General features: G+C 57.7%; 2 protein-coding genes across 2 annotated transcripts; one reads left to right on the top strand and one right to left on the bottom strand.

Moving 5' to 3' along the window:
• Nucleotides 1-1,352: 1,352 nt before the first annotated feature.
• ARL8A (ADP ribosylation factor like GTPase 8A) lies at nt 1,353-14,870 on the top strand. The gene is made up of 7 exons (XM_062509401.1): nt 1,353-1,496; nt 9,280-9,360; nt 10,323-10,396; nt 12,553-12,646; nt 13,752-13,819; nt 14,523-14,593; nt 14,715-14,870. The coding sequence occupies exons 1-7, from the start codon at nt 1,374-1,376 to the stop codon at nt 14,762-14,764; spliced, it is 561 nt and encodes a 186-aa protein (XP_062365385.1). The 5' UTR covers nt 1,353-1,373; the 3' UTR covers nt 14,765-14,870.
• A 3,863-nt stretch (nt 14,871-18,733) lies between these two features.
• On the bottom strand, nt 18,734-23,934 carry GPR37L1 (G protein-coupled receptor 37 like 1). Its single transcript, XM_062509591.1, has 2 exons — nt 23,281-23,934; nt 18,734-19,546 (listed from the first exon to the last, which is right to left on the bottom strand). The coding sequence occupies exons 1-2, from the start codon at nt 23,932-23,934 to the stop codon at nt 18,734-18,736; spliced, it is 1,467 nt and encodes a 488-aa protein (XP_062365575.1).
• Between the last annotated feature and the right edge of the window lie 672 nt (nt 23,935-24,606).

Raw genomic sequence — 24,606 nt, 5'->3', positions numbered from 1 at the left:
GCAGCCTCCAAAGCCACAAAGCCTGTGACTGGCCCATGACCGAAGAGAAGAGCAAGTGGATGAGATTCTCTGTGTGTCCATGGAGGCCCCATCACACCAAGATGCACCCCCCTCAGGGCTGGACCTCCAGGTCCTCCCACCTCATCCACCGGTGTTCCCCGAGTCCCAGGAGCCAGGATCCCTGCTGGGGCCTCGCCACCCCTGGTGTTACTTTGCCACTCCATCCTTTGGATGCACCTGCCACCAGCCCAGGGCAAGGGGCACCCATGGCCAGGGGCAGCTCCTGCCTTGGCCGCTGACCAGGTGCTGTTTGTTCTGCCCCGGCTGTACGTGTGACAGGTGACACACCAGGGGGACGGTGGCACGGGCTGCAGTGGGGCAGGAGGGCAGGGGGGCAGCCCCACGGGCTGGCTCAGCCCTGCTGTGTGTGCCAGGGCTCCCAGTGACGCTCCCAGTGGCACTCCCAGGTGTGTGGGAGGGCTGGGGTCTGGGAGGACTGGTACAGGTGCGGGATTGGGGTGAGCCCAGCCGCAGGGCTGGAGGGGCTGGTGCCAGCTGCGGCGGGGCAGTGCCACGGGTTCAGGGTATGTACCTGGCAGTGCTGGGTGCAGGTGCCCAACACGGGGGTCACTGGGGCACAGGGGGGGGATGGAGGTGGGGGTGCCTGGTGCTAGCGGTGCGGTGGGCACCAGGTGAAAAGGTGCTGGGAGCACAGGAGTGCAGGCTGGAGGGATATTGGGGTGTAGCAAATGCAGGGGCATAGAGGGAAGGCTGCAGGAAGGCTTTGGGTGCAGGCTGCAGGGGAGCTGGGGGTACAGGTGTGTCGGGGAGCAGGGCTGTGGGGTGCAGTGGTACGAGGGTGCATCCACCCCTCCCTCAGGACGTACTATGATCTGAGAAGCCCTGGGTTACCGGGGGGGGGGGGGGGGGGGGGGGGGGGGGGAGCGAGGGTGCCGGGAGTGACCAGGGCAGGGCTACGGGCCATTCCAGGGTGTCAGGCCTGTCCGAGCCGTCCGGGGATCCGGCCCGGCTGTACGGTGCGCCGGGTCCTCCGGGCCGGCAGGGGGCGCGGCCGCGGGGCGGGCGCAGGCGGCGCGCGGGCCCCACCCGGCGCGGCGGTGCGGCAGCAGGGCCCGCGGCGCGCGGACAATACCGGGGGGGAGGCGGCGGCTCGGCCTCCTTCGGCACCGCTCGGCCCTGCCCGGCTCCACCCCGACTGGCCCCGCCCCGACTCGGCCTCGCTCGGCTCCACTCGGCCTCGCTCGGCCCTGCCCGGCCCGGCCCCACTCGGCTCGGCTCGGCTCGGCCCGGCCCGGCCCGATTCCGCTCGGCTCAACTCGGCCTCGCTCAGCGCGGCCCGGCCCGCCGGCACCATGCTGGCGCTCTTCAACAAGCTGCTGGACTGGTTCCGGGCGCTGTTCTGGAAGGAGGAGATGGAGCTGACCCTGGTGGGGCTGCAGTACTCGGGCAAGACCACCTTCGTCAACGTTATCGCGGTGAGCCGGGGGACGCCCCGCATCGCCCCATCCCCAACGGGTCACGTGCCCTTCCTTGGACCCCCCCCCCCCCCCACTCCCACTACATCCCCATTGCATCCCCATTGCATCCCCATTGCATCCCCATTCCATCCCTATTGCATCCCCATTGCACTCCCATTGCATCCCCATTACGACCCCATTGCATACCCGCGCCTGCCACCCCCTCATTGCACCCCCACTGCATGTCCCCATTGCACCCCTGGGTATTTCTCAGAACATCTCCGCCCTTTTGCACCCCAGGCTGAAAATGCCTTTGGAGAGGAGGGGTGCGGGCTGGGAGAGCGGGATGTAGCAGTGGGGTACAGTGTGGGGTGCAGGATGCAGTATTAGGGTACAGTGTGGGGTGCGGGATGCAGTATTGGGGTACAGGGTGCGGGATGCAGTATTAGGGTGCAGGGTGCGGGATGCAGTGTTGGGGTGCGCTGTGGGGTGCAGGCCCGGCACACCGCAGCGTTTGCTCCCCGCATCTCGGAGCCCGCACTCGGCTCGGGTGCTCGGGGCCACAGCTGGAGCGGGCCCTGGGGAAGGGTCCGGCCCCCGTTGCCCTCTGGGGCCGGAGCTCCGCAGTGGTCAGCGGCCAGTGCCGGTGCCCTGGCCGGGCAGTGGCCCCCGTTGGGGCCGCGGGAGCCGCGGCCCTGGGGACCGGGCAGCTCCCGTTCTGGTACCCCTTCCAGCAGGCGCTTTGTCATCGTCCCTGCCGCCGCCGGGACGCGCAGGTGGGGCCCTCATGCCGACCCTGCCGGGCTCGGTGCCACCGGGCTTCCCTGCCTGGGCGCCGGTGTGGGAGGTGTTTGCATGGCGACCTTCCTCGGGAAGTATCCGCCAGCAGCAGCGTCCTGTGGGTGCCGGCTGCTCTTGCAGCGGCTCCGAGCGGGGCAGCGACAACCGCCTTGGGCCCCTCCAACCCCGGCCTCTCTCTCCCCGGCCGCGCTGCCTCGGCCGCGGTGTCTCTGCATCCCGCGGTGGATAAGGAGCTGCACGTCCTGGATCCCGGAGCCCGGAGCCCGGAGCCCAGGGCGTGGCTTCCCGCGTGGGGATGTTCGGCTGAGTGTCCCCTCTTGCCGTTTGGGTTGTTCTCGCCCTCTCAATAGGTGATGGTGCAAGGCGGCAGGATCCTGCAGAGGTGGGCTTGGGCTGTTGCCCTCGGAGAGTTTCATGGAAGGAGATGGATGCAGATCTGCCCTGGTTCCCCCACTGCCCCCTGGTCCCTGCACGTGTTTCCAAAGTCCATGCCTGCCATGGCTCTGAAGCAGAGCGAGTTGTTGCTGCTTGCTCAGGGTGCTGGAAGCTGCTGGGCTGTCAGAGGGGATTTTTAGCTCATGTGGAGGTTTCTTTGCTGGAGCCATGCTCTTTGGGAGGTGCTGAGGAGCAAAACTGTCCTTCCCGAAGTGTCTAGTGACAGAGAGAGGTCATCCTAAAATGCTTTCCATCCTGGACACGATGGCACTCCTGCTCTCAAGCTGTTTTGCTGGAACGCACTTCTCAGTGCTCCAGTCTCCTGCTGGTTCCCCCCATAAACCAACACCAGCTTCTGGAGACCTGGAGCGTTTTGGCTCTGGGGCAGTGACCCTGAGCACCAGTCCTATTTTCAGAGGACCTCTCCCTCCCATTTGTGTGTTTAATAGTCAACTTTTGCAATCCCATGCCAGGGTGGGACGTGGCGATGCCACCCATGGACTGCTCCTGCTCTGGATCTGCGGGATGCTGCTACCTGTTAACAGCACTCAGACTGCCTTAAAAATGGCAAACTAATTTAGTGTTGGTTTTAATCACTCAGTTAAGCTGTGAGGTGTGATGGAGCTTTATCCCAGATCTGCTGCGCTGTTCTGCCTGTACAGGGCTGGACACCTCAAGGGTTGGTTTTACTTGGCTCCCTGTTCCCCACATGCCTCCTCCTCTCCCAGCCACATCTAAGCAGGCAGGGCTCCGCGTGAGCTTTGTGGGGTTTGCTTCTGTGAGTAAATCTTTGTACCTGGCACATTTTCTGTGGGCAAGACCCCCCTGGCAGGACACTGGGGTCTGGGACTCTCTGCTTAGCCAGGATTGCTGGTGTAGAGAAAAGGGGCTTAGAGGAATTAGAGCAGCTCTTGAGGTGGCTGAAGTTGGCACCATGGCCTGCTGGCCTCTCAGGTCAGCTGTGGGGTATTTGAGACCCTCACATAACAATCAGGCTCAGGGTGCTGAGTTCGGCCTCTCAAGTTACTTGGAAAGTTCAACTTTTGTGGCAGATGCACACAAAAGGGGGCACTAACTTTTGAGAAGACATTCTGGAAAGAAGGACTTGTTATGCACAGCAAAATAGAAGCATGACACAGAATATGCCAACTGGACAGGAACTGCCTGAGAAGGTCTGCAGGCTCCTGCCTTTAGGGTGTTGCAATGGGGTTGTTGGAGGAGGAAATAGCTGTGATTTGGACTTTGTGGGGGATAAAACCTGAACTGAAGAAGTATGGGATTTTGGTTGTTGGAGAGATGTTGCAAGAAACCTTTCTGGGACTGGAGCTGCTCTCGGGGGGGGGATTGGCACCATCCTTTTCTTCCAGGATTTGTAGCTGCACCTGACTGAAATATGGACTGTGGTTCCCTGGAAGGTGGGTGGCTGTGGTTGTGCAAGGGCTTTGCTGAAGACCGCTATGGTTGATCGGAGTGACTCCTCCTGGGTCATCTGCCTGGGGGCTTTGGTTTTCCAGGACTTATTTTTTCTTTTCCTAGCTTGAAGTCTTGAAGGCTTGAAGTCTTTTCTGCAAGGAGAAGTGAAAAATGTAGATACACCTGGTCTTGATTTAATCTGAAGCTAGTGGGTTTTTAGCTGCCTTTTCACCAGTCTGGTGGCAACGTGGGTTACTTGAAGGCACGGAGAGCTTCTCAACGGGTGCTGGGGCCCAAAATCTGTCAGTTCATGATTAGAAACAAGCTGCTTTTTAACATCAAACACATCCTACCTGTGCTAGAGCCTTCCAGGAGAGGGAAACCACAAGTGCTAGGTTGTTGGACATGTGGTGGGAGCTCTGGTGCACCGTCCTGTGCTTCAGCCCTGCCTGGAAAGTGATTCAGACCAGTGCTGCAAGAGTTCAGTGGAGACTGTGAAGGTGCTGACAGGACTGGAGCATCTCTCTTATGAGGACAGGCTGAAGGGGCTGAGGCTGTTGAGCCAAACAGCCAAAAAGAGATGGTTGAGAGGGGCCCACATCAGTGTCTATCAGTGCCTGCAGGGAGGGATCAGAGTTTGCACCAGGCTCTGCTCCCTGGGGCCCAGCAAAGGAACAAGAGGAATGGGCAGAAACTGATGCCCAGGAAGTTCCACCTGAACATGAGGAAGAACTTCTTTCCTGTGCAGTGACTGTGCACTGAACAGGCTGCCCAGAGAGGGTGTGGAGTCCCCCTCACTGGAGACATTCCAGAACTGTCTGGGAATAATGCTGTGCCATGTGCTCTGGGATGGCCCTGGCTGAGCATGGAGGTTGGATCATATGACCCACTGTGGTCCTTCCAACCTGACCATCCTGTGGAACCACATCAGCCTCATGTTTGGCACAGGTAGCATGGTGGATGGTGTGGCAGGTAGCCAGCTCTCCCAACAGTGCAGCCAGGAGAGGAATGGCCTGGTAGTGGCTCAGGGGACTGCAGAGCTCAGCACCTGCTCGCACCCACCCTCAGAGAGACACTGACCCCGTCACCAGCAGCTGGCCCCTCTTGGCAGCATGCTCTGGTGTCTCTGGTGCTCTGGTGTCCGAGCCTCGGAGGGAAGGTGCAGCTCCAAGTCTGTAAGGTCCCCAGGGTTTGCTGGGGAGGTAGAGGAGAGAGGTGCTGAGGAAGTAGCAGGGAGATGTTGTTCTGATGCATTTGTGCCAGTCTGTGTTGACACCCACCTCTCCCAGGAACTCCTGGTGTGCCCCCCGAGTGGGGTCTGGCAGGGCCAGCATGGCTGGGAGGTGGCCGTGGGTTCTCATGCTGCCTCATGGTCATTCTGCCTCCAGATGCAGCATCGGAGCCCTCCACAGGTGTGTCTTTGCACCATAATGCAGAAGGCTGCAGGTTTTCTGGGGAGTTTCTGCATATTCCTGGAAGAGGAGGAGAATGTGGCTGGGGCATGGTCTTGTGTTGCTGATGCAAGCTCTGTCAACATGAGCCAAGAAAAATGGACAGTGTGACATTCCTGAGGTAGGATCACAGAGTGATTTGGGTTTGAAGGGACCTTTAAAGATCATCTTGTCCAACACCCTGACCACTGGCAGGTACATACAAGGACACCTTCCACTAGGCTGGTTTGCTCCAAGCCCCATCTAGTCTGACCTTGAACATTTCCAGGGATGGGGCAGCCACAGCTTCTCTGGGTAACCTGTGCAAGAGCTTCACCTCTCACATCATAAAACATTTCTTTTTTATCTTTTATATGTAAGTTTCCCTCCATGTTAGAGCTTGGACAGGGTTTGGCAAGGACTCAAGTGGTACGTGGTGGGAGATGCCTGCAGGAGTGCCAGGCTGGGCAGTTTTGGGGATGGTCCAGGCAGTGTTGGGAGACACCCAACCCAAGGCGGTTTGAGCTCCTGCCTCTGTCCCACAGAGGGCCGTGCTCTGGTGGAAGCACAACTGAATAGATCCAGGGTTAGGCTTCCAGCACTGCCATCTCTGCCCTCTGGGGAGCAGGGCTGCAGAACAGCCAGCAGTGATTTATCTAGAGCCGGTCACATCAGCTCAGTGTCATCCTGTGCTGGGACAGGGTGACAGCCCCTTGGCCGTGGTGAGGAGCAGGGCCTGGCCACCTCAGCCCTGCATGCTGCTCACCAGGGCAGGTGGAGGCTGAGATGGCTTCTCTGTATGTGCCAGTGAGCTGAGGTCCCAGGCCCTGTCTGAGCCTGGCTGAAATGGCAGTGATGCAGTAACTATGTGCTTGTGTCAGGGTGGGGCGCAGCATGAGCCGGGGGCACCACTTGCCCTGGCAAAACCTGAATTCTGGCCACCTCTCCCAGTGATCCAACTGGAAGGTGTTTGGGCTAGGCAAAAAGATCTCTTGCCTTCCAGGCCTGGCACCAAGTCAGAATGGTTTGTGCAGAGCAGTAGGTGACTCTGGCAGAACCAGCAAGGAACTGGAGTCTGTAGATCTTGCCTGCAGTGATTTTTGTGTTTCCCAGTGGAATCCCATTCTTAAGCAATTGGTGTGGCTTGGCATCATCTTCAGGGTGAGCATGGATGCTATGTCTATTACATAATCAAAATTTTGGGGAAGAATGTGTCCAGTGAAGCTTTTGCTTGTCTCTATCTGGGTGCTCACTGCTTTCCTGGCAGTGGAGCTCTGGATGTCTGGGCCCTGCAGGGAGCTGAAAGTCTACTGAAGGCACCAGTGTCAGGAGTAGTTGGAGAGGGAAGAGGAAGCTGGGTTTCCACCACTGAGAGTTGCTTTCAGAGAGCAGCTGGTGCAGGAGGAGCTGATGCAGGCAAAGCACGTGCAAGATGCTTCTGTGGGTGTTGGGACAACAGGGAGCACATGTGAGCCATCTTGGACCACACAATGCACTGCATTCCCAGCTCAGCCTGTTTGGGAAAACTCAAATGGTTTTGTTTTGGCCCCTTGGCCGTGGACAGCCTGGAGGCAGGTGCTGCAATGGGAGAGGGGTTTGGGGCAGGGAGCAAGGCTGTGGTCCCTCACACAGACATGCTCTGTCCCACCCATGGAGGAAAGAAGAGGTGACTCCTGGCTCCTACATTGACACCCTTCCTGGGAGAAGCTTCTATCACATGAGGACCGTATCTTGTGTGGTTTTGCACAGCCAGCAGATCCCATGATGTGGTCTGGAATTCCTGAGGGTGGTGCCTGCAGCTTCCAAGAGCTCTTCAGGAACTGCTCTCCATGTCTACCGATCAAAGCCTGAGAATTTCTTCATTTCATAAAGCTCAGCTGTGTGTTGAACCTCAATCCAAAGGAGACATCCCCTGTGGATCCCTGCCTGCTTCCCCTCCTCTCCCCATGCCCTTCCTCACAGTGTTTTCTGGGTGCAGCATGGCCTGAACACCCCTTGGCCGCTGGGTTTTGCTGCTGGATGTGAAAGGGATATGAAAAAGGGAAGCAGAGTGTATTGCAGAGCATTTGGAGGAGGTCAGGAAAACCCTGGGGACTTGCTGATGTGCTGCATCTGGAGGAGGCACAGACTGAACCAGGCACAAAAATCTGCTTATGATAAAATAGCATAAACTGACTTCCTGTTTTGAGGTTTTTGTAACTAAGAGAAAAGCCCTCAAGAAACTGAGAGTTTTAAGGTAGTAGAATGCTGCTAGGATGAGTTTGGCCATGGTTGGTGGTTCCTGCAGGTTTCTGACACTGGTGGCCAAAATCCCCACAGCTGCATTCTCCTGGTTGTGGAACATTCTGCCCTACTGGCTCCTCAGCATTCCACAGCGTGGCCTCCCCTCAGGATGCATGTACAGGCTTTAAGCCTGGTTTGAGTCCCAGGGAAGCTGCTGGAGGCAGTGGGTTGTGCCAGCTCCTGTCTCCTGCCCCAGAGATGCCACATCACTGCTGGGACTGCCCATAACGTCCCTGTGTGCTGCTCCACCTGGGCCTGTCCTGCAGCCTTGGGATTTGAGCAGCACACTGGAACGTGGGGTGGGCTTTGCCAGACCCTGTGGTGTGGTGCTGGGCACGTGGGCTCATGAGCCAGCATCAACAGAGGGCTGGTTCCTGCTCACTGCTCCCACAGTCCTGACCTGTTCCACAGCAGTGCTGGGATGCTTCAGCCCCACAGGGATCTCATGCGTGTGATCCATAAACTGAACAGACATTGGAGCAGCACTGGGAGCAGCTCCTGGGGGCAGGAGGGGGACACTTTGTGACCCCCAAGTTATCCAGCACAGGCAGGATGGAGAACTGAGGGACGACCCGTGTAGACAGCACTCGCCTGAAAGCAGAAGTCAGTCTGATTTTGAGCTGGGCCCTAAATGATCCAAAGCAGGAAACATGCTGCATGCTGGCACCTGCAGGACTTGCAGCTGGAAAGGAGCTGGAGCAGGAGGTGGCTCCATGGGTGAGAAGCCCAGCCTGAAACCCCGGGAGTCCTTGCAGGGCTGCCTCACCAGAGGTCACTGCAGAGGATGAAGGTCTCAGCCTCCTCCCACAAAGGGCTTGAAAGAGCTGGGATGGGCAAGCCCCCAGCCCACCAGGACAACAGGGCTGAGGCTGGCAGCTCGCTACAGGGTTGGGGACTGCACTGGGACACTCAGGACACCTGTGCCCATTGCAGCAGCCACAGCCTCATGGTTTAAGAATGGTATTCCCCAGTTTGGTGCTCCCACTGGTGTCAGGTGTTTGCTGCCTCTTGCTTCCCCTTCCCCCTCCAAACTGGAAGCACAAAAGGCAAAGATCACAGCTTGAGATAAGAACAATTTACTAAAAACAGCAACGAGATAAGAGGAAAGTATGAGCATCAGTACTAATAACAGTGGTATACAAAGAGGGGGTGATTTACATGCAAGATGCTCACCAAGCCCTGGACAATGAAACAATGGCTTCCCTCTGCCCACCAGGCTTTCTCCCAGCTGGAATAGAGCAACATTCCCTAGTCCTGGTGTCACCGTGTCTCCTGGGCTCTGTGCTCCTGGTTTGGACCTGCAGGAGGGTTGCACCGTGCCCAGGGCAGGGCTGGCAGAGCCTTTGGGGTTATCCCAGGCTGTCAGCCTTGCTGCCCTGCCAGGGCAGGCTGGCCCTGTTCCTCTACTTCCTAACGCTCTTTCACCTTGTTCCTTGCAGTCAGGACAGTTCAATGAAGACATGATCCCAACAGTGGGTTTTAACATGAGGAAGATCACCAAAGGGAATGTTACCATAAAGGTAAGATGCAGTTGTTACTGCTGGTGAGGGATTAAAGTTGAAAGTGAGGGAGGGAGATCGGTGGCTCTTCTTCTGGAGGTGGAAGAACTCCAGGGATCCTAGCTGCAGCTCATGGAATAGAAGCATAGCAGCATTAAGGGTGGAAAGTCCCTTTAAGATCGAGTCTAACACTTCCCCCAGGAGTGCCATGCTCATCACTAAATCATGTCTCCAACACATCGATGTGTTTTGGTAACGTTTCCAGAGACTGTGATTCACATCTGGAAGTAAAAGATTTGCCCTGTAAGTGTCCTGCAGGTACCCACCAGAGGAGGTGGTGGAAAGGGCTGTAGGAGTTCCACACTTAAGCAGTAAGAGTCAGTCTGGGCTGCAATGCTGGAGGTTTCCTTATACCTGTAGCTTCCTGGTGGGGACTTACGGATGTGATCACCTGGCTGAGCGTGGTAGTGCTGGGAAAAACAGATCCTGGCTTGCAGGGGTGGTCTGTGCCTTGGGAGCAAAGGAAGAGGAGGGTTCTACCTGTTCTGTTTTTTTCAAGGGCCCGGGCTTGTACTGGGAAATAGCTGTTGGACAGGCTTGAAAAGCTGGCTGGGGGATCTCTGGCTGCTGCAGGAATGCTTTTGAGAGTATGCCTAATGTTTTTAAATGGGAAATGCCTCAGGGAGATGCCAGGAGGTGTGATGGGCATGGGGAGGAGCACCGGCTTGGGCCAGGGGGTCCCTCCATGCCAGTAGAGTCGCAGTGCAGGGGGATTCAGCATCCTCCAGCTCTTCTTCCGGAGGTTTCTCCCTTCATTATCAGGTCAGGAGCCTCCTCATGAGCTTGGAGCTGAAGAGGAGAGGATGGGGGTGGGCTTGGTACACGGCCAAAATGCCCCAGGTGGCCACATGGGGGAGGAAGAGTGTCGGGCAGGAGTGTGGGGTGATGGGCACGGTGCTAACGCTGCCATCTCCCCGGCACAGCTCTGGGACATCGGCGGGCAGCCACGGTTCCGCAGCATGTGGGAGCGATACTGCCGTGGAGTGAGTGCCATCGTGTGAGTATCCCAGAGCCCTGCTGCCACCCCTGTGCTGCTGCTGAGCCCTGCCAGGGGCTGGGGGCATCACCCCACCCCAGGGTGCTGGGGTGCCTTTGCTGCCCAAGCTGGACACCTGTGTCAGGAGTTAGAATCACCGAATCATCATGGAATTATGAAGGTTGGAAAAGGCCTCGAAGATCATTGAGTCCAACCATTAACCTAACACTACCATATTCACTACTAGACTGTGTTCTCAGATGGTTTTTGAATACCTCCAGGGATGGTGACTCTGCCACTGAGGAACCTGTGCCAGGGCCTTACCACCCTTTTAGGGAGAAATTTTCCGTGATATCCAACCTTGAACCTCTCCTGGTTCAACTTGAGGCCATTTCTTCTGGTCCTGTCGCTTGTTTCCTGGGAGGAGAGCCCGACCCCCACCTGGCTCACCCTCCTGTTAGGGAATTGGAGAGACCAAGAAGGTCCCCCCTGAGCCTCCTTTCTTCCTGATACTTTCCCTGGGGACTGATGTCAACATGGGCTTTGAGCAAAGGACAGCCAGGTCCCTCCAGCTATGCCACATCCTTCTCTTCCCTTGCTGCATTACTCAGTCCAGCTCTGTTCCTCAGATCTTAGCCTTCCACGCTCCCATACATCCTCTGGGCTGTTTGCTCAGCACAGGGGCTGAGCAAACCCAGGGGCTCAGCCCTTCCCAGAGGCTGGTTTCCAGGTCAGGATATTTATATGCTGCCAGATAAATCTTGTGCTAAGAGCAGGAGTCTCACCTGCTACTGAGTCAGCAAATCTGAGTGTCCCTGGGTGTCCCCTGCTTGCAAACAGTGCAGTAAAGGCAACCCCAGGGAGTCCAGGCTCAGGGTGAGCATGGCAAGGCACTCATGGGAAGCAGGTTGCCTATTTCAAAGGACAAATCCTGGGACACCATACTGGGATTACTTAAACCCAGTCAGAAAATGAGATTTATGGGATCTTTTCCCAAATGACCATACCCTGAGATTGGGAGGGTTGCTTTCTGTGCTGCCCTCCCCAACTGTAAGCCTGGGCTGGTGGGGAGGAGTGTGGTACTGCTTGTTCTGCATGTTTGGACAGTGGTGTCTTCTCCTTGCAGACTGTCACCATGGTGGGATATGGCCTTGGACCTGCAGGAGGGTTTTTATTACAATGAGCTTTGCTGGAAATAACAAAATATCTGTCTTTTCACTCCTTTTGCTGCCTCCTTTCATAATGTTGTAATTTTGGCCCATGTGGTTGTCAGGAAACAAGAGGACCTGTCAGCATCCAGGTCACACTGGAGTCTGCCCTCATCACATCGAGCTGTGTCAGGTCCCTTTCCCTTTGCTCTCAGCTCTCCCCCCCATGCCCAACATGCTGGGGCAGTCCCTGGGGGTGCATTTCCCTCTTGGCACAGCGTTCCCATTTTCCTGTGTTAAGCACTTCAGTAGTTAGTAGCTCTTTTTCTATTTTTAAATAACTCCCCAAAGCCTGATGAGCTGGTGTTTCCCACTCCTTCTCTGCAAGCTTCTTGATCTTTGAAATCAAGGCTGCTTTGACCAGTTCCTCACCCAAAAATTTCCAGTGAAGTTTTGGCTTCACTGACATCCTTTGTAGGATAGAAGTTGGCCTGTAAGAACAAAATCCTTCCCCAAATCTCCCCTTCTGCTCAGAGGAGCATTGGTGCCCACTGGCTTCACATCCACGTGTTCCATGGCCCCTCCCAAGATTATCCCATTGATGGGATGAGGAGGTCCTTCCCCTTCCTGGATCATCATCACCTCTCCATCCTCAGCTTCTCTTGCCTTCTCTGCTGGTCCTCTATCCTGATGTTTACATGGGAGCTGCCATATGCACATGTTGTTGGAGACGATGTGTGTCCTGCAGCTTTTCCTGCCTGGGCTTCCCTCTCCCAGTCTGAACCTGCTGTCAGCGGGTTGACACCTGCAGAGACAAGGATAGGGTGAGACATGAGGGGCTCTCAGCTCCATAGCCATCCTTGGGAAGAGGCATCCTGGGGGAAGGATCCTGTTATCGGCCACCTCCACGTGCTGACCCAGTTTGCTTTGAGCTGCTGTGGGAGGAGTTTGAGGGTGACATGGAGCTCAGCACACCACGAGAGCGTGGAGACCTGGGCGCCTGTGTCAGGGCTGTCCCTTCCCTTGCAGGTACATGGTGGATGCTGCTGACCAGGAGAAGATAGAAGCCTCTAAGAACGAACTGCACAACCTGCTTGACAAGCCGCAGCTCCAGGGCATCCCGGTGAGCTGGTGCCTCAGTCAGTGCCCCCAGCCACTCGTGGTGCCAAGGCTGGGCACTGCCAAGGCTTGCAGAGCAGATTCAGGGAGTGGCTCCCCTTTCATGCAGGTGTCAGTTCCCTGCTGCACTCCTGAGGGTGCCGGCTGGGACAATGACACTTTCTAGGTCAGAACTGGGCCAAGCAACAGAGAGGGACCTTTAGGGCAGAGATCAGGACCTCTGGGTGAAATCCTCTTACGTGGATTTGCACCTGATTTATGGTGTGGCAGGAAGGTCCTGTGTCCTGGGAGGGGAGCTGCTGGGCTGTGATGTGCAGGAGGTTGGATGTGGTGCAGTGCTGGGCATGCTGTGTGTGTCAGGTGAGCTGTGCACCAGCCATCCCAAATCAGCATCCTTTGAAAGGAGCTAGCTGAAGATCTTGCCACGGATCCCAAATGTCCGTTGCCAGCTAAATTAAGCTCCTAACATACCATGTTGCAGTTGCAAGCCTCTGAAGGCTCTCTTCTGAGAACAAGGCTCCTGATTGAAACAGGGGATACTCATCCTGTGCTGCTGCAGAGCCCCGGAACCACCCGTCAGGTGACAGTCACATGGCTGCTCCAGAGGGACAAACCAGCCCTGCTGGGTGCTTATTTTCCTTACACAATCTGAGAATGCTTTTGTGGCTCTCAAGAGCCCTGAAGGAGAGATCAGTGATGGCACAAACAGCTGATCCTGGTTTGGGCTGGCTGCCTGCAGAATGGGTTCTGCCTGGCATCCACAGCTTGCTCCTGCTGGATCACGTCAGTGTTAGCCATTTCACTTGACTTTTTGCTCAGAGACAGAGAGGCTCCTGGGAGAATATCCTACATGGCACAGCAGATGCTGGTGCTCCTCAGAGAGGATGTGCTGTGGCGCCAACTCTGCACTGGGAGCAGGGAGTACACAGGAGATGCTGTGTACAGGCTAATAGGGCAGTTAATTGAAGTGCTCTGCCTGCTGAGTGCTGCTGAAGGGGGTTTCTCTGTCTGGGACGTCCTAGTGGAGTAGTGGCTGTCTGGTGGCAGAAGCAGGTTCCTGCCTGGTCTGGTGGCAGGGTGCTTCAGGTGTTCCCTGTCTTGCTCTGCAGGTCCTCGTTCTGGGGAACAAGCGGGACCTGCCCGGTGCCTTGGATGAGAAGGAACTCATTGAGAAGATGTAAGTGTGCCAGGGCACAAGGGGGTGTGACATAGTGTGAGCCCCTCTCCGTTCTGCCATGTCCCCACCAGCACCATCTGGGGTGCCGCTGTGTTGCCTGGGGTGGGCTGGCAGAGGAGGGTGGCTGAGGTTGTTCAAGGTGATGCCTCGTGCAGACACAGAGGAGCTGGAACCACCAGTGCCAGGGTTGGGTCCCACACGATGGTGTGGGGGCCCGGCACAGTGTGGCACTGGCTGGTGGAGCTGGTGTCCCCCAGATACCACACTGGACAGTGGGGCTGGGCTGCTTCACAGGGGGAATCTGGGATTCTGCACTGACTCACAGCATTTCCTCCCCTTCAGCCACCTCTCAGAGCACCTCTGGACCATGGGCACTGTGCCATTCCCAAAACTTTCCTGCCCCATCTGGCTGCAGGGTTGGGGGGGAGCCTATTGAATTTGTTGGCCAGGGTCTCTGTGGGATCGGGTCCCTCCAGCCCTGTCACATGCAGACCACCCCCCCAGACCAGCCCTGCCCCTCAGGCATGGAGCGATGGTGCCCTTGCCTGACCCTCCTGCAGAGCCTGGGGAGCTGCTGCTGCTTCATTGTGCCCTGTCTCAGAGACAGAGTCCAAAAGGACCCTTCTGGGGCTGCCTGAGGATGTCTCCCAGGTCACGCCACAGAGCTCAGTGTCTGCAGCCAGCACTTGCTCCCTTCCCACAGGAACCTCTCTGCCATCCAAGACCGAGAGATCTGTTGCTATTCCATCTCCTGCAAAGAAAAGGACAACATTGGTGAGTGCCATGGGCTGGGTCATGGGGGTTGTGGGGGGCAGCCCGTGCCCATGTGTTTGCCTGGGCACAGGGGAGGTGACAGCCAGAGGCAGAGGCTGTAAGTGTCCCCTTGTCTCTGCAGACATCACCCTACAGTGGCTTATCCAGCACTCGAAGTCCAGGCGAAGCTGAGGTCCCGTGGGCCTGGCTCAGATTGGGAAGATGCCATTGTACAAGCCCATGCCCCTCTCTCCTGCTCTGTCCCTCCAGCTCTCTCTCTAGATGGGTATTTTTAGGGGACCCCAGACTCTGCTCACATTGGGGCAGAGTCCTTGTTTTTATTGTAAAGATGTCTGACTGCCCTCCTCTCCCCCTCTCCTCCCCTGTCTCTTCCTCCATTTTGGCACTGTTCTGTTGTTGTCTGTGTATACAGTATATATATATATGTATATATATTTTAATTTTTTAATTTAAGGGATAGTGCTGTTATTAAATTGGGCCCTGTGAGTGGTAGGAAAGCTGGGGACTCCCCAAGGGCAGCCAAGGGTCAGCACTGGGAGGAGAAGGAGGAGGGTGGTAGCAGAAGACAGCCCTTGGGGATGGGGCTGTGCCAGCCCTCTTCTCTTCTCTGGATGTCCTACTGCTGCCTCCAGGCAGAGACCACCCTGGAGGTGTTGGGGGTGCCCACCTTGCCCTTCCTGCCTCGGGCTGGGGGGAGGGCGTGTCAATGCCACCTGCAGGCTCCTCACCCCTCCGGGGGACAGGGATTAGCCACGAGCCACTGCCATCAGCCTCCCCCTACTGCCTCCACTTCCCAACCCCTCTTTGGGGCCCAGGGTCACTTGTCCCCCTGCCCCACGTGTCCCCTGCTCTTGTGCCTGGGCAGAAGCCTGCCCACTGCCCAGCCTGGCTGCTTGGGGGATGATCTGGGGCACTGGTACCAGTGCTGGGGGCCCAGCAATGCCAGCAGTCCCTGGGAGAGCTGGGGGCTGGGACCTGCCTCCCACCTGTCCCAGGGCTGGCTCAGCCCCCTGTAACCTCTCAGATGGCTGTGCTGGCTCCCCACATGCCCAGTGGCATCACCTGTGCCTGGCTGGGGCTGCTGGCTCTGCCCTGGCCAGGGATATCCCTTGGGATGCCAGAGAGAGAGGGACACATGGAGGCACCTGGAGACACACTCAGAGCATCTGTGCACCCTCAGTGCTGCTCACCAGACCCAGGGGTGTGCCCTGTGCCTGTTCCCCATGTCCTGCTCCCCATTCCCTGCTCTCCATGCTTGCACCACATTGCTACTCCCCGTGCCCTGCTCCCCATGCCCTGCTCCCCATGCCACCCCCTGCTCTGGGAGGTGTGGGAGCCCTGACTCCATGCTGCCCTGACTGGGAGGTATGGGAGCCACGGGGCAGGGGCAGCAGGGCTTATGGGGACAACACTCTGGTCTGTGTCTGCACAGGGTGCAGGGCCTGGGGAGTCCTGTGGGGTAAGAAAGGCTGTGGCTGTCTGTGCCATGTCTGTGCCATTGGCTGGGGCTCTGAGGTGCAGCCTGGAGGCCTGGTCAGGTTGTTTGGGGCCAGTTTAGGGGGACTGAGCTGGCACTGGAGGGTGGGTATGCAGGTCCCAGTGCAGGGCTGGGGCATAGGGCGGGGATGGCTGGAGGGCTGCAGTGCCCCTCTCAGCCTCCTCCCACTTGGCTCCAGGGTATCAGGCTGGGCATTTACCTTCTGTTCTTGTTTTTGCAGAATTGCACAAAGAGAGGTTTCTTTTTCTTTTTTTTTTTTTAATTTAATGACTTGTAAAGTGTTGTCACCCCCCACCCCCTCTTTTTTTTTTTTTTTTTTTTTTTTGTAAGAGAGATTTTTGACTCAGATTTGACCTCTGTTGGGAAATGATTCTTGTAACTGTACAATTTTTTTGCCTCCTAATAATAAATTAACAATTTTGCGTTGTGGGTGTGGTTTGGTGTGGTTGCAATCATGTTACTTCCTCACAATCTCTGCCACCCATCCTTCGAGGCCCTGCCTGGGAGGGAGGGCCCAGTCCCCAGGGTAGCACTGGGCACCTGTGTGGTCATGCTGGAGGCACCTCTCATGGTTCAAGGTGCCTTGTTTTCTTGGCCTGGGTTCCAAGACCTGCTCGGACATTCCATCCGCTGCGGTCATTGCTGCTGGACTTTCCTCTGCCCCTGTTGTGTCCCAGAATGTTGCAGAACCCTGCTGGGTGTGGGGGACCTGCAGTGCTCCTTCCCCCTCTCCCTGCACCCCCAGGGGGCTGTGCCCACTGCTGCGGGGCTCGCCCTGCCCTGTGTCTTTTGGAGGTGGCTTCTGCAGGGAGGTGGTGGCCACTGCTGCTGGGGTCCCCGGGAGTGGCCCCTGCCATGCGCTCTGCTGATGTGTCCTGTGCTTGGCAGGTGCCCAGGCAGCAGGGTGGGAGCAGGGCCGGGGTTCAGCCCATCCCGTGGCGTGCTGTGCCTGCTGTGGGGCTGCAGGCCATGGCGACAGTGCTGCCTGCACCCCCTGTCCCCTCCCCACGCCTGCCGCCCCGCGGGGCTGCAGTACAAGCCTGGCTTTGTTCGCCCTTGGCCCGGGCTCAGGACGGAGCGATGTGGACCAGGCACATGAGAGATGCCCTCCCCCACTGCCCCACAGCCAGCAAAGCCTCACGGGGACCCCGCTCACCCCGTGGGCACAAAGGGGACTGAAGGTATGGCCCGGGCTCTGAGCACCCCTGCATCCCTGTGCCAAGATGAGACCCCTCTTCTCCCAAACCGTGGGGCCCAGCACGGGGTGGGGGGGAGGAGGATGAAAGGAAAAATCCAGTTTTGTGCTCACAAAAGAAAACTGGGGCTTTTGTTTCCCTGGAAACGGGGCTGCGAAAGCAAAGCGCGCGGTGGGTGTTGCGCACAAAGCCCGCAGTGAGCCCCTGGCTTTCACTGCCCGTGGCAACCGTGTCCCTCGCCCCGGCATTTCAGGGGCTGGGGCAGCTGCCAGCACTTGGGACAAGGAGCTCTAACAGCTCCGGTGGATGGGCTGCCGTGGCCAGGCTGCCCTTGGGCAGATCCGTCCTGCCTGCTCCTTGACCCCCCTGCTCCCTGACCCCCTCTGCCCCTGCCGGGGCCATGCGCAGGGGGTGGATGTGGGCTTGGAAACCCTGATGCCCTGAAACTGTCCTGCTGGGACAATTCTGTCCCTGCAAGGGGCACATGGATGAGGGCCAGGAGCCCTGTGGGGCAGTTTGGGTGAGATGCTCTTATGCCAAGGCTCCCCAAGAGGTGCTGGGGGTGGTGGTCCCACATCTTCCCCGAGCACTGCACAGCAGCAGTGCACACGGGGAGCCAGCAGGCTGGGGGAGTACCTCAGCCCTGTGCTGGGCTGGCTGGGCTTTAGTGAGACCAATTCAAGTCCTGCAAATGATCCCAAACCAAACACTTAAGAGGTTAGGTTCACCCCCTCTCACAGGCACTGCTCAGCATCACCCCAGAGGGAGGGAGCAAAGGGGTTGGAGCCTTTCCTTATCTCCCCTTTACCACTGCCCACTCCGGCACAGCTGCTTCCTTGTCCCTCCTGTCCCCCAGCTTGCCCACGCCCACCCTAGAGCCCCCCCCCCCAGGTGCAGGGAAGAACATTCCAAGGGGCTCCCAGGGCTCAGCCCAGCAGTGCCAGCGGCTGCAAGCACGACGTGCTCTAGGTTACTGGTTTATTGAGCTCATACAGGGCACGGCTTGAATCCGTGGGATACGGCCAGTTGGACCTTCTCCGCTTGTAGAGGGGCTGGCAGGAGGGGAGGGGACAGGGAGGGGGCAGTTTGTGTTTGCTGTGTCCTCTCTAAGCCATCATGGCCAGCCTCTGTGGTTTCAGGTAAGACCTTTCTGGCACAGTGCCATCTCCACAGCAGCAGCCCCATGGAGCCCAGCCAGGTAGCCAGGACGGGAGAGTGCTGCTGTCCTTGCTCACCTTTGGGCAGAGGCAAGAGGGTCACCAGTGTAGCCACAGGGACTGGGATTTCAAGCCCCACCTGCCCAATGCTGGGTTTGAAGCCCACGGTGCAGCCCCCTGAGCTGTGTCTTTCTGCTTGTTCCACGTCCAGACATGAGTACTAATGGTAAAACAATGTTTGGTCTTGGGAGGAGGTGGTGAAATGATCGCTACAGCTCCCCAGTGGCACTTAGCATGGGGTGCCGAGGGCCAGGAGGGGTGGGGGAGTCTCCCGGGGTTTGTCAAAGAAGATGGAGGAGGACATCTCGGTTTTGAGCTTGCTGTCGGCACTGCTCTCACTGGAGGTGGTGTCGGGGCCACAGCCCTCACAGCAGCAGCAGCAGCAGTCCATGAAGGCCTGGCCCAGGGGACGACAGAGACACAGGAGCAGGACAGGCGTCACCGAGCACTTGAAGAACAGGAAGAACTGGTTGATGAGGTTGAGCAGATCCAAGGTCTGCTTGGACATGTCGGGGGACATGTAGGCCACCACGAGGTTGCAGACGTTCTCGGGGGTGGTGCAGAGCCCATAGATGACGGTCAGGGCGATGATGGTGCAGTTCAGGTGACCCTCGCACTGGCCGTGCTTGCCGCCCCGGCACTCGCTCTTCTTGTCGGTGCTGCGGATGCGCCGGGTCACCAGCTGGCAGCTGATGGTGAACAGGATGGGCAGGCAGAAGTAGCAGCCGAAGTACCACCACATGCGAGCGTTCTGGTAGGTGAGCACCAGGGAGTAGATGGACTCGGGCAGGTTGGACGAGGGCTTCATGGTGCAATACTCGGTCACCACACCGGACACGGGCGACGTGTCCTGCACCAGCTGCCAGAGCAGGATCTCCGGCACCGACAGCGTCATGGAGCCCACCCAGATGACGGCCAGTTTGGCAATGATGGACTGGCACTGCTCGATGGGCCGGGTGCTGGCCTGCGGGCTGGTGGCTGCGTGGAACCTGTCGATACCCAGGGCACAGAGGCTGAAGGTGGTGACTCCCAGTGATGATACCTGGTGAGGGAGGAGGCAGAACAGGTGGGCCCTGCTGCAGGGACATCACGGGGGTTTGGCTCTACCAGGCTCATGGCAAACCCCTGGCTACCTAAAACCACAACCCCTACTTCAAAGGCTGTAGGGAGGTCACAGCCCATGGCTGCATCCCAGGGTTTAGAGCCACTTTTCTGTGACTCCTGAAAGGATGAAAATGCCCCCTGACCCTCTAGTCCCTGCCCAGCTCCCTTTTCTGCACAAGGGAGAAGCTTAGCTGGATGTCTGTCTGTCCATCCAGCCAGGGTGGGAACAACAGGATTGTACTTCAGGCTCTTCCTTCAGGCTATTCTGGATGGCTCTTGCAGAGGAGAAGCAGGGACCATCACACCCACCAGCATCTTCCCAGGGTTCCCAAGGCATGCCTGGACAGGCCAAGTGAGTTGAAGGCGCTCTTGTCCCAAACCAGCTTGGGACAATTTCCGCTGCATTGAGACGAGCAAGAAAAACATCCCCTTTGCCAAAGGAGGGGGCCAAGGGAGAGAGAGGAATCGCTGTGGCTCTGGGAGGGCTGGCCAGGCACTGACCAACATTCCCAGTCCCAGCCCAAGAGCTGGGAGCCAAGTCCCACAGCCCTTGGCTAAGATGATGGCAGAGTCACATGCTGGCGTCCCAGTGCTGTGGCCATTCCTGGCCTCATGAAGCCATCAAACATCACCCTGTGTTGAAAGACCTTCCCAGCACTCAGGAAACTTCCCAGGGCTCCACGTGGCTCATGGGGAACAGCCCAGAACACTGTCCCCCCTCCCCCCCCCCCCACGACCCTCCCAGCCTTTTCCTTGGCCCTGGGCTGGTCACTCCAGAAACTGATGACCAGAGTGATGCCAGCACTCAGCAGCACCATCGGTTATGCACAGCAGCATCTCCCCAGACACAGAATCAGGACACCAGTCCAGCACCAGCGTCCTGCACCCAGCACCACCTCCCAGCATGTCCTAGCTCCTATGCCCAAAGCCCAGGGCCAGCCTGGGCACCCAGCAGCCTGCTCTGCCCCACAGCCAGCACCCAGCACGCTGGACCTGTTCCCTGGCTGGCACCTGCAGCCCTCAGTGCTGTCTCCTTCCTCCCCCTACACCCTTCACAGGCTCCTCTGTCTCTCCTGGTGCCTTGGTCCTGGCAAGGATGTAGCTGGTGGCATCAGTCAGTGCAGCACATCCCTGCACACGGCCTGTCCCCAGAAGTCCGTGGAACCAGCTTTGCTCCCAGCCAGAGCACTGAGCAGCTACAGAGGATAGATCTGCTTCCCTTGGCATCCATCCAGTGACCTGAGCCACAATTCCACCAGACATGAGCCTTTGGCCTCCAGATAGGCTCCCCTCTCATAGCTGACCCTTTGCTGGGGATTTGGCTGTGGCCTGGCTGTGGCTCCCACCCAGGTTCCCTGCAGCTTGGTCCCAGCTGAAGCCCTGGAGCCCCTTTCTGCCCATGCTTGGGAGGGCAGGAGGGCAATGCAGGGCTGGTGCTGGGGGGCAGAGCAAGAGTCCCCACACCAGGACCGTGCTTCCCAGACTGTGACACACTCATCCTTCTGCAGCACCAACATCCCACCATTCTTGTCCCTTCCTGATTCCTCTGGACCAAGCTGTCCCAGGGCACCCTGGTGCTGATGAACCCCTGTACCTGGTGGTGCCATCCCCAGGGTTCTCTCGTGGGGACAGGGAGCCCATGAGCAGCAGATCTTCCTCAGATCCTCCTTGAGACAGGATCTGTTTTGTAGACATCACCCTTCCTTTCCCACCCTTCCCTGGGACACTGAGCCAGCTTGGGCAAATTCCTGCCCCTCTCTGAGTCCACCCAGATGCAGTGTTGGAAGCCCGAGATGGAAGACAGGGATGGGGCAAACACTCCAGTTAGTGAGAGAATTGGGTGGGACACCTCTGGAAAGGAGCAGCTCTTGCCTGCTGGGCAGGGACACAGGCAAGCAGGGGGGGCTGTAGGGCTCTCCCAGCAAACACCACATCCCTGTGCTGGCTGTGCTGTGCAGGTTTGGGGCTGTGCTCAATGGGACACCCCGGTCCATCACCCAGAGCACCCACTGGCATTGCTGGAGCTTGCAGGGCTGTGCACAGCCAGGGCTCCTTGCACAAGTGCAGACCCTGCACAAGGCACTGGGGCACAGACAGGTGACTGTCACAGGTGACTGTGTGATAATTGATAAAAGATTCGTGTTAATCATAGAAGTTTTGGAGTTTGTATAAACCAGAATACTTAGGTAAGACATAGAACTAGATAAAGGGAAATATATTATTAAAACCATTCTGTTTAAATACCCCCGTTATGAGTATTGTGTTTTCTAAGTAAATTGTATTTGATACCAGTTTGTAAAACGAGGTTTTCCCAGAGCCTGGAAGATTTTGCAAAATCAGATTTCCTGCCTTTGTGTAATCAATTGCAACCTATCTGCTAAGACCAGACTTCCCACTTCTGCTGTTCTTTATCTACCAAAACCAGATGGTTACTTGACAAATTGTCTGGAGATTTCACACAGCAGTCCCACGGATGTTTTTTGACCACCACTGCTTACCTGGCAGAATTATGACAACAAAAAAAAAAATAACAATTATTGATTACTACAAAAAAAACATATAAAAAGAAAAGAAGCTATAAAAAAAGAAGCTGCAAAACCAAGGTTCGACAGAGCGTGGTGTGGGCGGTGACCCCTCACGTTCCCCAGCTCTGCTTGCTCCGTTTATATCAAATAAAGCAATTGAAATTTTGCTAAATATCTAGACTTTTTGTTTCTCATTTATAACAACTGTGTCACAGGTCACTGTCACAAGTGACTGTTCTGGCACCAGCAGGGCACGTAGCAGCTGGGAACCCGCAACACTGGGGTGGATGCTCAGCGGGAGGGGCAGGCTCTGAACCCCGTCTGATCTGACCAAGCCTGAGAGGGTCTTCAGTGATCTGACACTGTCTCTAAGCTGTTCCAGGTGTTTGCACCCTTTGATAAATGGGGCATTGACCACAGAGAACAGGCAGGCTTGGTCTGTCTGTCCCACCAAGGCACAAAAGGGCACAGCTGGACTCCAAGGGTCCCTTGAGGATACGAGATGAGCACACTGAGGCTTGGCTTCCAGCATAAGAGCAGCATCAGCCCAAATCCTGCCCTCTGGGGCAATCTTGCTCATTCTGCCATCCCCTGCCACCACAGTCCCTCTGGCCTTCTCAGTGGGTGCCTGGCTCTCCCTGAGTGTGGCAAACACATCACACATGAGGTTTGAGGACAAACATAAATCTCAGGCTTCCAGACCTAATTCCTGTGCTGTCCCGTTCCAGTGCTGGCCAACACTGTCCACCTCAAGCCCCCTGACCCTGGACCATCCTCAGCAGCCTGCAGTGGCCAGTTTCTGGGCCAGCACACCGCTGGGCTGAGCCCCCAGGCTTTGGGGTGTCGAGCTGGGACAAGAACACACTAATGGAGGGACCCTGCCAACAGAAGTCCCTGTGCTGGCTGGAGGCTCTAATGGGCTTTTCCGAGTCCTAGCAGAATCGGTGCTGGCTGCAGAGCCCGAGGAAAGGCCTGGGACAGAGGGAAGGTCATTATGGGGACTGTCCCTCAACTCCTCACTGTGCCCCAAATCAGGGGTCTTTGGCACAGTCCTTGTGCCAGCCCCAGCACCATGGACTGCCCTGGAGCAAGAGGGCAGAGAGGAGCTGAGTTCTTGATCCCTCCGGGGACCTGTGCAGCCCCTTACCTCCATGAAGGGCACAATACGACAGGACGTGTCCCCCAGCAGCCGCTTCTTGGTGATCTCGTTGAAGATGACCACAGGCAGGCAGAAGAAGAGGATGAGGAAGTCCCAGAAAGCCAGGCTGGCCAGGATGGAGTTCCAGGCACTCTTCATGTAGTAGTTGTGCCACACAATGCACATCACGGAGAGGTTACCGATGATGCCAACGGTGAAGACGATGAGGGACAGGAACATCACGGCGTAGGCGCTGTAGGAGCTCTCAGTCACCGGGTACAGGGGGTTGTGGATCTGCAGCCGCTTGTCGGACACGGTGGTGAGGTTGGCTCGGGGCTCTGCCCTGTCCCTGTCCGTGGGGACCCCCGGCTGCTGTTCCGAGGGGTCCGTGCTGGATGGCAGCAGGGCCCTGGTGGGGTGCAGGCCGGCGGAGTTGAGGGGCCGCGGGAACTCCACCCGCACTCCCGGCACGTACTGCTGCACCGACTTGGAGTCCTCCTCCGTGCCCCGGCGCTGCCTCTCCCTCCTCTCCTGCCCCTCCGGGATGCCCCGGGCAGCCGGGCCATGGTGAGTCCTGCCGGTCCCAGCCCTGCCTCGCATCCCCGCGGCCCCCGGGGCCAGCAGCAGCAGCAGCAGCAGTAACAGAAGTGATGGCGAAAGCATCGTCCCCCCTCGACTGTCCCCGCACCCTCCGGGAGCGCGTGTGACGGAGGCGGCGCAGCCCCCGGGGCTGCTCGGGAGCGGTGTCCGGGCACGGCCGCTCGGTCCGGCTCCGACCGCGGCTCTGGGCGCCAGGGGAGCGCTGGGCAGCATAAAGCGGCGGCGGGAGGAGGGGAGCCGAGCCCTCTGCTGGTCACCCACCGCCCGGGAGATGGGACAGCGGCCAGGCTGGGCAGGTCCACATCCTCCGACACCCCCAGTATTTGTCTCAACATCCCCAAACGTCCCCTCAGCATCCTGGACCATCCCCCAAGCATCCTCAAACCTCTCCCCAGCATCCCCACAAATCCCCCAGTGTCCCCAAACATTCCCCAATAGCTCCCCAGCATCCCAAAAAAATTCTCCAACATCCCCAAACGTCCCTTCAGCATCCCCCCTAGAATACACCACCATCCTTCAACATCTTCCAGCATCACCCAGTATCCCCCAACACCCCCAGCTTCCCTCAGCATCCCCAATATTCTCCAAGATTCTCCAATATGCCCCAATTCTCCAAGATGCCCCAAGCATCCCCCAAGATCCCCTGAGAACAAGCCAGATGAGGGATGCCCCCAGAGCTTGGCACTGGCCAAGCCAAGCTCAGCTTTTCCCATGGCAGATATTGCACTCTTTCCC

This window comes from Cinclus cinclus, chromosome 27 (genome assembly GCF_963662255.1).
Source record: "Cinclus cinclus chromosome 27, bCinCin1.1, whole genome shotgun sequence".
Lineage (NCBI taxonomy): Eukaryota > Metazoa > Chordata > Aves > Passeriformes > Cinclidae > Cinclus > Cinclus cinclus.
The sequence above is the reverse complement of the archived record's forward strand: the minus strand, read 5'-3'. Positions and strand labels throughout refer to the sequence as shown.

Bases quoted from the DNA above. Each gene is read 5' to 3' on its own strand.
- ARL8A (XM_062509401.1), top strand. From the start codon at position 1,374: ATGCTGGCGCTCTTCAACAAGCTGCTGGACTGGTTCCGGGCGCTGTTC. The intron at 1,497-9,279 runs GTGAGCCGGGGG...TGTTCCTTGCAG, and splicing joins CCTTCGTCAACGTTATCGCG to TCAGGACAGTTCAATGAAGA. The intron at 10,397-12,552 runs GTGAGTATCCCA...CTTCCCTTGCAG, and splicing joins CGTGGAGTGAGTGCCATCGT to GTACATGGTGGATGCTGCTG.
- GPR37L1 (XM_062509591.1), bottom strand. From the start codon at position 23,934: ATGCTTTCGCCATCACTTCTGTTACTGCTGCTGCTGCTGCTGCTGGCC. The intron at 19,547-23,280 runs GTAAGGGGCTGC...CTCCCTCACCAG, and splicing joins GTATTGTGCCCTTCATGGAG to GTATCATCACTGGGAGTCAC.